Source organism: Triticum aestivum, chromosome 3D, assembly GCF_018294505.1.
Source record: "Triticum aestivum cultivar Chinese Spring chromosome 3D, IWGSC CS RefSeq v2.1, whole genome shotgun sequence".
NCBI classification, from domain to species: domain Eukaryota; kingdom Viridiplantae; phylum Streptophyta; class Magnoliopsida; order Poales; family Poaceae; genus Triticum; species Triticum aestivum.
This window is the reverse complement of record NC_057802.1, coordinates 29,908,390-29,921,757: the sequence shown is the minus strand read 5'-3', so window position 1 is coordinate 29,921,757 and position 13,368 is coordinate 29,908,390. Positions and strand designations below refer to the sequence as shown.

At 47.1% G+C, this 13,368-nt stretch overlaps 1 protein-coding gene across 1 annotated transcript; it reads left to right on the top strand.

Moving 5' to 3' along the window:
• The first annotated feature begins 487 nt into the window (after window positions 1-487).
• Window positions 488-8,911, top strand: LOC123077108 (uncharacterized). The gene is made up of 17 exons (XM_044499319.1): window positions 488-768; window positions 963-1,022; window positions 1,234-1,317; window positions 1,410-1,540; window positions 1,619-1,694; window positions 2,919-2,989; window positions 3,213-3,299; window positions 3,381-3,453; window positions 3,517-3,593; window positions 3,679-3,747; window positions 3,820-3,925; window positions 4,851-4,866; window positions 5,626-5,756; window positions 6,910-7,128; window positions 7,246-7,479; window positions 7,635-7,721; window positions 8,227-8,911. The coding sequence occupies exons 1-17, from the start codon at window positions 607-609 to the stop codon at window positions 8,692-8,694; spliced, it is 2,151 nt and encodes a 716-aa protein (XP_044355254.1). The 5' UTR covers window positions 488-606; the 3' UTR covers window positions 8,695-8,911.
• Window positions 8,912-13,368: the final 4,457 nt, after the last annotated feature.

The window sequence follows — 13,368 nt, the reverse complement described above, 5'->3', positions numbered from 1 at the left end:
TTTTTCTCTCTTTTTCGAGAGGCATGGCCATCCCTCTCGCGGAAGAAAAAAACATGTTTTTCCCCTTTCCGAGAGACTCGGTCGTGCCTCTGACGGAAGCAAATCCGAGTCTCCCATGAGAAGTAAATACGTGCCTCTCGCAGAAGGAATAAAACATGTGTTTTTTTTCTTTTCGAGAGGCATGGACGTGCCTCTCGCGGAAGCAAATCCGTGCCTCCACGAGAAGTAAAATTGTGCTTCTCAGGAAAGAAAAAAAACATATTTTTCCCTTTCCGAAAGGCACGGCCGTACCTCTCGTGGAAGGAAAAATCATCTAAAAGCCAAAAATGCATACATAAAAATAAAACTAGAAACAAAATCTAAATGAAGCGTCTATAGCGTGACAACACATGATGAATGTTGAAAGCGCATGAAGTGACAAGCTCGCAGCCCATCCCAAGACTGAAATGACTCTTAGAAGGGCTCCCGGAGGCCTGAGTGTGGACGTAAACCCTTTGTGGGCCTCCCGTGCCTCACGTTCCGGGCAACGAGAAATTTGCCTGCCCGGTCTAAAGAAAAAAAGGAATAAAAATCACGCTCTCCCCGCAGCCGCAGCGAACCTCGGCGATGGCGGCGGCGTCGGCGGCCGACGAGGCGTGGTGCCGGGAGACCGTTCCCCGGGTGATGGAGCTGGTGAGCCCGCGCCTCCCCCAGCGCGACGCCTGCGTCCTGCTCTCCGTCAGCCCCTGGTGCCACCGCGCCCTCGCCGCCAACCCCAAGCTCTGGGAGGTGCGTATCGCATCACATCCACCCGCCTCGGCCATCTCCTCCTGCCGCGCTTTCTCTTCAGGGAGTAGTCGTCTCCCCTTCGCCGCGCGCTCCCGATTTGGGCGGAGAAAAAGTTCTAGCAGGAGTTTTTTTTTTATGCTTGACTCATGATTTCTCGATTCAGTATAACCTCTCTTACCAAATTGATATATTAGGTACTCGACCTGCATGAGATGAAGAAAGCCGGCGAGCGGCTCATTTCAGCGCTTTCGCTGGTAATCATCATCATCACCACAATCCCATCTCCAAGCCTTCCAGACAACATTTTGTTCTATTTCTACGGCCATTCCTCGCATCTTTACCGAGTATAACATCGACTAACTATTGCTGTGCATACTGTAGCACACTGTTACATCTCCAAATTTCATTCCTGTCTGATCTGACTAGCTATTTTGTGACATGGGCTGCCGTTCCATCCTTGTTTAGGCAAGGTACCGTCATCTCAAAGTCGTGAACCTTGAATTCGCTCAAGATATCGAGGACCGGCATTTTCTCCGTCTGAAAGTAACGGTGAAATTTTCTCTGCTTTGTACCTTTTAAATAATTTCTAGTACCATCTATGACTAGAAGCTGCAACTGGTTTAACATGCGATTGTTTACAGGGTGCTATCTTACTAGAAGAGTTGGAGCTCCTGAACCTGAATGCATGTCAGAAGATCTCTGATACAGGGATTGGAGCTGCTACCAGTCTTTGTCCTAATCTTCGGGCCCTGTCGATCTATTGGATTGTTGGGTACGTCACTTGCTGATGGTTTCCTTTTACTTTACATAACTTGCACTTGTAATCGTGGGACTTTTGGTGGGTGGTCAGATTGACAGACGCAAGCATTGAACACGTTGTGAAGAACTGCAAGCAGATAATCGACTTGAATATGAGTGGCTGTAAGGTATTGTTACTGTACCATGTTTTTCAGCTGACAATGTTTCCACTTTATCTAACAATGAGCCTGTCTATGGTTGTGCCAGGCTAAGCAGTTGATTCTAAATATATGTTGTATGTTATATATTATATATTTTTGCTATATCGTCTGGTTTGCACCATATATTTTTGCTGATCTTCTTCTATAAAAATATTTTTGCTATATCAATCTCCAAAATCATGATGCTGAATCAAATACTCAATATATATGGTGCTCTCTTTATCACATTTTTATTGGAATCTGCAACATTAATCTTCTTTTACTTGAATCAGGTGGACATATTTACATTCCTGTTTCATGCTTACTTGTTGTTTGGAACTATAGAATCTACCTTGGAATCTGCAAATCTCTTAGAATGCACTAAGAGATTCCAGATTTGTTGAGGGACTCCTATACTTAAGGCATATAAGACCTGGCATTTCCTATGCCGCAAGTGTGGTAGGCAGATATATGCTTGATCCTAGGAGTGAACATATGGATGCACTATAACCTATTTTGCGGTATCTAAAATGCAGTCCTGGGAAGGGGTTTAAGAAGAACGGCCATCTTTTTTCTTTTTCTTTTTCTTTTTGTGAAGGCCATCTTAATATGGATGGTTCTTGCAGTGCTGATTGTGCAAGTTGTCTTGATGACAGAAGATCAGCTTTAGGCTATTGCATTGGTTGGAGGGAAACATGGTGTCATGGCGAAATAAACAGCAATTAGTTGTGTCCAAATCAACAGCCAAAGCAGAGTATAGAGCTATGTCACTAGGACTTAGGGAAATATTATGGGTAGAAATCCTCTATCAGAATGAAGGTGCTGGGAAAAGGTCCTTTGAAGGTGTGGTGTAATAATAAATCAGCTATAAGCATAACCAGTAACCCGATCCAGCACGACAGAACCAAGTATGTGGAGATAGATCCTTTATTTATTAAGGAGAAGTTATATGATGGTATAACTCAATTAAATCATGTAATATCAGGGTAGCAGATGGTCTAACTAAGGGTTTTGGAGTCAAGCATAATTTAGTTTGTAACAAAAAGATGGGAACGATATCTATCTATGATCTATCACCCATCTTGACTGGGAGTGTTGGGCTGAGCATAACAGGGTGATAATGAAGCATTAGTAGACTGCATCTTACATGTTCAGCTCTACTTTCTCGTGGCTTTTTATCCCACTGATTGGATATATATTACATGTACACAGAATATCTCAGATAGAGGAATACAGCTAGTTGCCGATAATTATCAAGGACTACAGAAGTTGGACATAACCAGGTACGATTAGATTTTTTTTGTTGAGTAATGGGACTGGCCCCTGATTTCCATTTTCAAAAACTGAAGTAGTTTCAGCAATGATTAGATGCCAGTACCACATTTGTCATTTCATTCTGAACATTCATCTAGTGTTCACTGGGATCTTTAATGTTCTACAACCTGGGCGAGCTTGGGCAGGAAACATAATTTGCACACCTAAATATCCTGTGTGTTGAATTTATAGGTGCATTAAGTTGACTGATGATGCATTGCAAAAAGTTCTTGAGAAATGCTCTGCTCTTGAAAGCTTGAACATGTATGCCCTTTCAAGGTAATATTGAAAATATCCAAGATAGATAATTCTGTGTTGCAGTGAACTTGAGCATCTAACAATCTACTTCACATCATGCAGTTTTACCGACAAGGCTTATACAAAAATTGGATATTTAGCCAACCTCACATTTCTAGACCTATGTGGGGCCCAGGTAACTATTTATTAAATCTACTTTGAATTTTGAACCATCAAACTATTTTGTTCACTAACTCAGGGTTCCCAGAACCTAACTGACGACGGTCTTAGAAGTATATCAAGATGCGGAAGTTTGACATATCTAAATTTATCTTGGTAATACAAGAGCAAACTTCAATTTTCTCTAAATAAATTAATAATTGAACTTGCTGTGATTTATCTCTGGAAACACTACTCGCAGGTGCGTACGTGTTACTGATGTTGGGGTGGTAGCTATCGCACAAGGTTGTCGATCCCTTGAACTACTAAGGTAATGTGATAATTTTGTTCTAAAGATAGTGCGTTCGTTGTGGCTTATGCACATTCTGTTTTGTTTATGTAGTTTATTTGGAATACTTGGAGTAACTGATGCCTGCCTGGAGGCTTTGTCAAAATCTTGCTCAAATAGTCTCACGACTCTGGATGTAAATGGCTGTACTGGAATTAAGGTGAGGACTTGAAACCTATTACTCTAATTTATAGTAATTTTCTTCAACCAATCCTCTGCTTTCTAAGTCAAAGCTCTGCTTGCCATAACACCATTAAATTCAAAATAACGTTAATTATCCAACTGGCCTATGGCACAAGCCGTGACCATACAAATAAGAGTAAACATATCTGGCTGTATCCATTCCTGCCAAGCAGCCTACAATTTAGCAAAAGAACCAGAATTTAATTTCTTTCTGCATTTTCTACATCTTGTTTCTAATTAGCTCATATGCCTTATGCTGTCTGAATGACATTAGGCCCATAGGCTTGATGGTTAATCATTTAATCTTAGGGTGACAGCTCCACTCGATAGATTCTGTGCTGGAGCAAAGCCATGCCAAACACCCCAACTCCATTTTTTTGGTGGAGTTAATCTGAAGGGGCCTCTAGACTGTAGTGCATTTCAGTGAAGCTGCAAAGACGTTGCCCCATCTCTCTTCTGCACCTCCAATTATAAGTCCGCCCCTGAAGTTGAGAGTAAATAATCCACCGGATCTCACTGGACATAACCCCCCACACCAACCGATCATTTCTCCCTGAGACCATTTTGTGCCTAGCTCGTCCCCAACCCTTCTCTTCTTTCTCATCGTCCTTGGTAACCTCCGCATCCTCACCGGCAACCGCCTCATCCACCAGATTCATCTGTAGGTGGCGCCTAGAAGATCGTTGCATCAACCTGCAGATCCCCCCGCTGTTGTATTCCTCTCGACAGGCTTGGAGACACTACGCTGACCTGCAGATCTCCTCACTGGCCTTCACCTCGACCAGATGAACTCGGGGGTTTGCCGGGAGCTCTGCAGTATGAGGTGGTCGTGGATCTAGGAACCAATGGAAGATCCAGCGAGTTTTCATGTTCTTGATTTTTTTTGTCAATTAATAACTTAGATCTGGTTTTCCTACTGTGAGTTGTCTAGGGAGTGGCTTATCCATCTCATGATTGAGTTGCGAGTTTGTGAAATCCCTGTTTGCCTTCTCTTAGTATGGCAAGTAGTATTGCCTCGCAGCAATATCAGTTGGTCTGCAGGCCAAAGCTTTTGAATTTGTGCCTGAGCGTTCAGTGCTTCTAACTGATAATAATTATTCATGGCGTGGAGGGATCGGTTATAGCTATCTCGGATTACTTCCTTGGTGGTGCCTTGTGCTAAACCGCGGTTCTAACTGAATTAGCTTGTAGAAATTGTAGTTCATCGGAGATGGCTTGCAGCAAATAGCATGTTGAAGCTGTTCATGTGATTCTTTTAGGGTGAAGCCCATTTGGGTCGGTTGTTGTTTTGTAGTGTTACTTGGTTAGAAAGATAAATGCTTCAGTTAGTCGCTTCCATGGGCACTGAAATATTATGTGCTCATGTGATAACCTGCTAATTTGTTTCATGTGATCCAGGCAATAACGTGCATAAGAGTTAAAATAATACTAATAATAAGGGTATTTTGGACTACATAACGAACGACCATGATATGAAGCTGTAGATAATCCTGTTGCCAAACACACCCATCTCGTAGACATTAAACTCCTTTTAAGAGGATGAGTAAGCTGACTGGGGGAAATAAAAATGAATCAAACTAAAATAAATAAATAAATAAAGGATAGTTATTGTGCAGACAATCCTATTCTTCAATATCCATAGGTTTTCTAGTCTGAGTATACCATCACTTTTTACAGCATCATTTCTGCAAATGAATTGTTTGATTGACGAGTACCCTTGTTCAACAGAGGAGGAGCCGGGACGAGCTGATCCAACTGTTCCCACGATTGAGTTGCTTCAAGGTGCACAGCTAGAAACAACGGCTCAGGCTTTTGTAGAATTATCGTTACCCTAGCTGGCATTCGTAAAAGCATTCCGGAAGTGTCTGGCCCTGAAAGAACAGAGCAAAGACAGTTTTTGTCGCCTGCTGGTTTACTTGTTTCTATGCTGGTGTGAGAGAGATCAGAGGACCTGTACAATCGATTTTTGTTATACGTGCGGTGTTTCTCAGTTTCATTGTTACAAAAACTGAAAACCATGATGTACTTATTTTCTACATGACCAAAATCATCTTTTCTTTGTTTGAGGTTTCACATTGTTTGGTGATCTTTTTTTATTTTTGCGAGAGTTTAGTGATCATTTTAATTGTGAAGGAAACCAATTGGTGGACCCGCTAAATGCTTGACTACTGGCCAGTGTTTTTTTTATGGGATAGAGGCAAAAAACAGAGTTTAAAGAGGGCAATTCTGGCTGCATGGGATAGATTGTCAGCCTTGTAGCTTGGGAGTTTGGATTTGAACTTATGAGTGATAAAATTGCAAGCTGTGGCCAACTTTTTTTGCTGGGAGGGTAGAGACTAGGGAGGGTAGAGACAACTTATGGTGTCTGGAACAGGGAAGTTGTTTTTGATGGCCTTTCTGGTATATGGTAAACCTTGTGCCACGTATATGTGTGGTTTGAACGTGCAAAAACATCTCAAGCGACCTCAGAGTCAAGTAAGTCAGGTCCCTAAAACAAAAAAATGGTTGTACCGGCAGACAGGCGTCTTACAATAAATCTAGTCATGCAGCAGCTTAGTCCAATTGCAACTTGTAGGAAAAAGTATATTTTCTGAAACAAAAAAATGGTTGCACTTGTAGTCATCATCATCCAAGAGAATTTAGTGTCGCCGGCTTAATCTAATTGCATTTGGTGGCGCGCGTCCGACCCATGCGCCCGGCGTGACGACTGACGGCAGACGTCCGGGCACTGAGTCACTGACGACGCCATTGGCAAAGCAGCGCCAATCTGCCGTCCAGCGCTGACGCAGCCTTTTCCCGCGTAGATGGGGTTGTTGCGTCGCGCACTGGACTCGCGCGGGACCATCACGTATCACATGACCACTGGTTGGTGGCTGCGCCGCGGCTGACGTACGTGACGTGCCCCCCCTGCAGCGAGCGTATATGACGGCCGTGCGTGGGTGTGGCTCGCTGATCTAACAGCATACAGGTGGGGCAGGTGGCTGGACGATCGAGCTGGTAGCAGGAGCTGATCGACCAATGGGGTGGGCGATAGCGCTGCACGGCGGCGCCGGGGACATCCCGCGCACGCTGCCGCCGGAGCGCAGGGAGCCCCGCCTCGCCACGCTCCGCCGCTGCCTCGACCTCGGCGCCGCCGCGCTCCGGGCCGGCCGCTCCGCCCTCGACGTCGTCGAGCTCGTCGTACGCATCCCGTCTCCTCACTTTCCCTTCTCCATCTTCTTCTAGCACATCTTCTGGTGCGTCGACGCAAGTGCTTGATCGATGTGTTGGGCCACGCGTACGCACGGGCGCGCGCAGGTGAGGGAGCTGGAGGACTGCCCGCACTTCAACGCCGGCAAGGGGTCGGTGCTGACGACCGACGGCACGGTGGAGATGGAGGCCTCCGTCATGGACGGCACCGGCATGCGCTGCGGCGCCGTCTCCGGCCTCTCCACCGTCGCCAACCCCATCTCGCTCGCCAGGCTCGTCATGGACAAGACGCCCCACATCTACCTCGCCTTCGAGGGCGCCGAGGCCTTCGCCAGGGACCAGGTGCTCTACTACAAATCCTACCTTGAACTTTCAAGTTTGAACTAGTAATGGTAGTCGTATTTCATAATCAAACTGGTTGTCCATCCGACAAGAATTTGCCATACTTCATCTGAATTATCTTGTGTGTGTGTCGTGTGTGCTCTGTTCTCTGACAGGGTGTGGAGATTAGGGATCAAAGCCATTTCATAACAGAGGAAAACATTGAGAGGCTCAAAAACGCCAAAGAGGCCAACAGGGTGCAGGTATATATACATACTACTGTCTGTCACACAGCTTTCCTGTTCATTTTGATATCATATCCTTCCCCACTTAAAACAAACAAAAGGGTATATATGTTCAGACCTCGAGTGACTCGCTTGGCACGTGACCTGGCACATATATCAGGCCCATAGATGTCGGCAAGTTGATCATGTGTTAATCACTACCGTTTAACTGTCACACATGTTGTAGATTCAGAATGCCCTGCGTACTCTGTCATGCTACTACTCTGTTCGTTCTGCAAAAAGAAATCCATACGTTGAAAACAAATGCTGAACATTCATTCATCACGAAGTGGATACAGCTGCTAGCTCCGGATTCATTGTTGCATTGCACAGAGATAACCAAATCAGAATGATTACATTTCACATTTCTAATAAAAGTCATACTACCTCTGAATTATCATGTGTGTTTGTTCAGCAACATCATTAACTAGTTCAGTCAGTCAGTTGTTGATTCTTGCAACCCTCCTGCGTGCTTGCTTCTCAGATCGACTACACCCAGTACAACTACACCCAGCCAATCGTAGCTCCCAACGGCGACGACAACAGCCGGACCGGCACGGTGGGCTGCGTGGCCGTCGACGCCTCGGGCGGCCTGGCCTCGGCGACCTCCACGGGCGGGCTGGTGAACAAGATGGCCGGCAGGATCGGCGACACCCCGGTCATCGGCGCCGGCACCTACGCCAACGCCCTCTGCGCCGTGTCCACCACGGGCAAGGGCGAGGACATCATCCGGCACACCGTGGCGCGCGACGTGGTGGCGGTGATGGAGCACCGGGGCCTCCCGCTGGAGGAGGCCGCCGCACGCGTCGTGGCCGGCGTGCCCCGGGGCTCCGTGGGGCTGGTGGCCGTGTCGACCGCCGGGGAGGTGACCATGGCGTACAACACGACGGGGATGTTCAGGGCGTGCGCCACCGAGGATGGGCACTCCGAGGTTGCCATATGGCCTGCCTGATCCTGAATCCTGATGATGGGGAGAGCTAAGCGTTGGAGAGTAAACTACCAGCTGATTATGTGTGTCTCTGTCTGCTTTCTCTAGTGTCTGCTGCAGGTGCACACCTCTGCTTTGGCAATTGCCACTGCGAGGCAAAGAACTCCATCAGTTTGATGTTTCTGTTCATGTTGTAAGGATTTAGCTAATTTGGTATCAATATTATTGGAAGTTTGTGTTATCATTAATAGAACCGGAGCTAGGCCGTATTCTTCCACAAAAACATGAAATTCAGCAAATTTTCTTTGGGTGGGCAATTTGACAAACACAAAAGTGCATCGTAGAATACGGACTTACTCCCTCTGTTCCAAAATAAGTGTTGTGGTCTTAGTTCAAATTTGAACCCACGACACTAGAGACCGGAGGGAGTATAAACAAAGAGCCTCCAACGGACAGACAAACCATCAAATTCTTCCTGTTGTCATATATCATAACCTTGTTCTTGCTTATACTACTCATCAAGTTTAACGGATTTTTTCCCCCTGGAATACCTGATCTATTTTTCTCATCAAGTTATTAGACGCATCATAGAAGATGCCACGTGTCGACACAGATCTTAAAAGCACCACTGTCTTCTTCCACCACGAAACAAAAATGTTTTTCCATGTAGCCACAGCCACAGAGTTCAGCGGCCAGGGTCATCTTCGTCCACACTCCACACTGCATTTTCTTTACTATTTATTCAAGATAAAAGAGACGAAAGCTTGAGAGTGACGGGACGGCCGGTGCAGACCTGTATATATAGGGAGGGAGGAGGGCATCTCGACCGGGTCGATTCCGTCGCCCGCAGCTCACATACGAAGCTAGAGTAAGTTTTCCCTGTCAGTTTGTGCTCTACATACACCGATAGATACACGCACTAGATTTTTGTGTGTGTCTACCTATCAGTGGATGATCGACTTTGTCTCTTGTCATCCTAGCTAGGGTGCATCGTCACGGCCAAGTTGAAGACCCCGGCCGGCAAGGCAACCCGACGATGGCTTGGGCTTGCCGCTGGACTACCGCGTTCAGACGGTGCGCCGGCCTGGGGGCAGCACGGCTGACCTCGCTTGCAACCCAGCACCTCCGGCCATCTGAGGCGCCGACCGCTTGGCCATTGGCGACGTCGACCACATGGGCGCTTGCCAGTACGTGGAGGAGAACCTCGACGCCACCCTCAGCCTGTAACGCGCGCCCGCGTGGCGCCGTGGTGGCCGCCGCCGTGGAGGTCGTGGTGGTGGATACGAAAAGTGAACATGATGTCGATGACGACTGCGACGCCGGCTCGGCCCCCGTCGTCCACGTCTACGGCTCCGTGACCGCGAAAACCAGAGCGGCTTCGGGCGACCGCTGGGCGGAGGAGCACAGCCTGTTCCACAGGGCGAAAGGTCAGCTGGCCCGCGTGCCCAGAGACGCGCCCATGCCGCTGCAGAAGACGGCGGCGCTCGTCTCCGCGCCGCTGTGCTCGGGCTCGGAGCTTCAGGTCTCCGCCGAGCTGCTGGACGCCAGCGCGTCGTGGCAGAGCCCCGACCACGAAATCGCGCGTGGCTCCGTGGTCTTCGCCCCGCGCCTCGCCGGGACCGACACCGCGGAGATCGCCGGCGCCGACGGCAAGGTCAGGGTGGACGTCACTTGGTCGAAACCAGGCATAAAGTAGTAGTAGGAGTGATCGAAACACCTCGCCCGCTCGATTTCTATGTTTTGCAGTACGGAGTAGTAATCATCAGCAACATTGTAGAAAAATCACACGTCGACGTGTGGCTTGACGTACGCCGAGTGTAACAATACGGATACTCGGCTTATAATGTGTGTAAGCCGAGTAGAAAATAAAGAACTCACGGGCAAAAGAAATACAGTCTTGTTAAGTATCAGTCCACTTAGATTCCGTCAAATTTCAGTCGATCCTATATCCATGCGATCTTACATTAAGATCTATGCAAATAAAACCTTTTCTTTTTCCTCTTGCATGTATAACAGTAATGCTACGTAATTAACGTAACTGACTAGCTGGCACATTTTGGTTAGACGAAATAAGGGGAGGGGCCCCACCCTGGTTGAAATCAGGGGGCGAAGAGATTAGCTAAGGCAGGTTACGATAACTACTCGTACGTAGATCTAGCATTTTTGCATGTATAAGGTGTATTTGTTTTTTAAAAAGTCAAACGAGTGCATGTTTGATCAAGTTTTTACAAAAGTATATCAATATCCACAATACGTAATTTATATCATTTGATCCATCATGAAAAGTAGTTTCATATTTTATCTATTAGATATTGCATATGTTATTGTTTTATTCTATAACCTTGGTCAAACATTAAAATGGTTGACTTACATGCAAATCAAATACACCTTATATTCTAGAACGAAGGGTGTACGCCACTTAATTGGGACTTAGATCTAGCCACACCCAAAAAAAATATATCTTGGTTTACATGGTCATAGGCCGAGAGGTGGTAGAAAGAGATCTCAGCTCACAAAAAATGTCACCACCCTTAGAACATTCGTGCACAACGACTTCTCCGTGCACCGTCTCACCACCCGGAAGATTTCCTGATCCGCTTTCTCGCGCACTGAGCTGCCCGCTCTAGTCGCCGGCGAAAGCATGCTCACATGACGATTCCATCTCAGCTTCCACCCTTTAGAGCCGATGGGCTGGTGTAGAGCCCATCGACCCGCGTTTCCGTGTTGATGTTGAGATTACTGGCATTCCAGACAACGCCGCCACGTTCTTTCTGCACTACGGACATATGGCATCACGGCACTAAGGTCACCCACCAGTTCATGCGGGGGTGGGAGGCCAACCTTGGTGCAGACCTCAGGGCCCGTCATTCCCCGCACTCTCCTCGCTCACCTGGGACCCCACCCTCTCCAGCCTTGGTGTCCTCGGCGTTGGCGATCCACATGCCTGCATCATCACTTGTCCACAAAGGCAATGTCATGAACACACCTTGGCTCGCACACCCTACGCATGGCCCAAGTGATTATTTCTTTTTTTTTTGCCGAAGGAAAGTCAAGTTGATCAACCTATTTTTTCTTTTTCCATCCCCACAAATAACATATTCTTGCAGCCAAGACCCTACCGTTTTGCACTCAAGACCCTAAACCTTTTGTTTCCTTATAAACAAGGACAAAATTTCGACAAGTCACAGGGATTCTGGCCGGAAATTTTGGCAGCATAACGCGTCTGAAAGAAATGCATCCGCGACAGCACCACACAAAGCGACGACGTGGGCCCTACGTACTGGCACATCGTCGAAAACTGCGCGAGGGATGGTTAGGAAACCTGCTTGCTTGTGTGTGACCCTAATATATGTATAAAAGGATGGTGTGTTGTTTAAATATTGAATAGACAATTTTCATGTGGCACTTGCTTTAAAAACAGGACAGTCCAGCATGTAGTTTCAGACTTAGAGTGCAAGTCCTGCACTTTGAAGCGACACGAGGGAATCTTGTTAAGACATGTGCTCAGTCTTAGTATGGCATACCACTATGACCTATCCTTACACAAAGAAAGAGGAATTCACCTTGGTCACCGCCTCTTGAGTGCGGTTAAAGCGTAGACCACACGGGCCGCATGAATTGGCGCATCGTCCAGAACCGTGCGATAGAGAGTCTGAAAAGCTCCCTCACATTCATGTTGCCTTAATATATGTATAAAAAAAGTGGTGCGATATTTAAATATACAATACACAACTTTGAGGGCTCCTTGATTCAAAGAAATTTTATAGAGTTTTTTAAGGATTGAAATCCTTTGAAAATTTTCCTATGTTTATCCTTTAATTCATAAGATTGAACATCATAGGAATTTTTCCTATATAATCTTAGAAAAGTCTTGCTTTCAACCAGCTGATCTCTCTCTCCCGCAAACCGCCTCCTACGTTTGACACGTGCCCCTGTCGGCCTGCCCACAACCCACCGCATCCACTCCCAGCGCCTTATCCTCTCAGACTCAAACCGCGGTGTCTTCTTTCTCTCGTCTCTCCCCTCCCATGCTCTGCTGCTCGAGAGGGGAAGATTTCATGGCAACGCCAGCCACCCCCACCGTTGTTGTGAATCGGCAAAAACGGCGGCGACCCATCGCCTGCTTCTCCCTCGCTGCAACAGCTGTTGTTGTTGCAAACAAAGGGCTCGATGCCGGCTATCCGCGTCGCTGCGTTGCTGCGTGGTGAAGTCCATGTACGTGCACCGCGCGGTGATGCAGTCCGTGGATGCAGCACACAATTTTTTGCAAGTAGGGCAGCGTACACAGCTCGCCATCGGTGCTGCATAATTTGTCGTCGTTGCTGCTCAAATCGCAGCCCGCCACCGTCACAGCAACTTCGGCGATGTTGGGTGGCTGCAATCGAGCGCTCGCCGAACGCTTCCTCGCGGCGCTGCAATGCAGCACTCGCTGGCCGATGGTCTCGGAGCATCTTTTAAAATTCGTTTGCTTTTTTTGTGGCATCAAACGCTCCTTGCCTATTTTATAGGATTCATTGCTCCTATCCTATATTGATGCGTTTTCAAAATTCTGTGAATGAAGCACCCCCTGATCAGGCTACGTGACATCAATAAGGAGTCGTGCGCCTTGATTCCCGCATAAGGGTTAACGGCAGCCCCTCGATTCCCGTGCGTCATTAACGGCGTAATGTGGCAAGTCGAAGAAATTTGCTGCCCGTT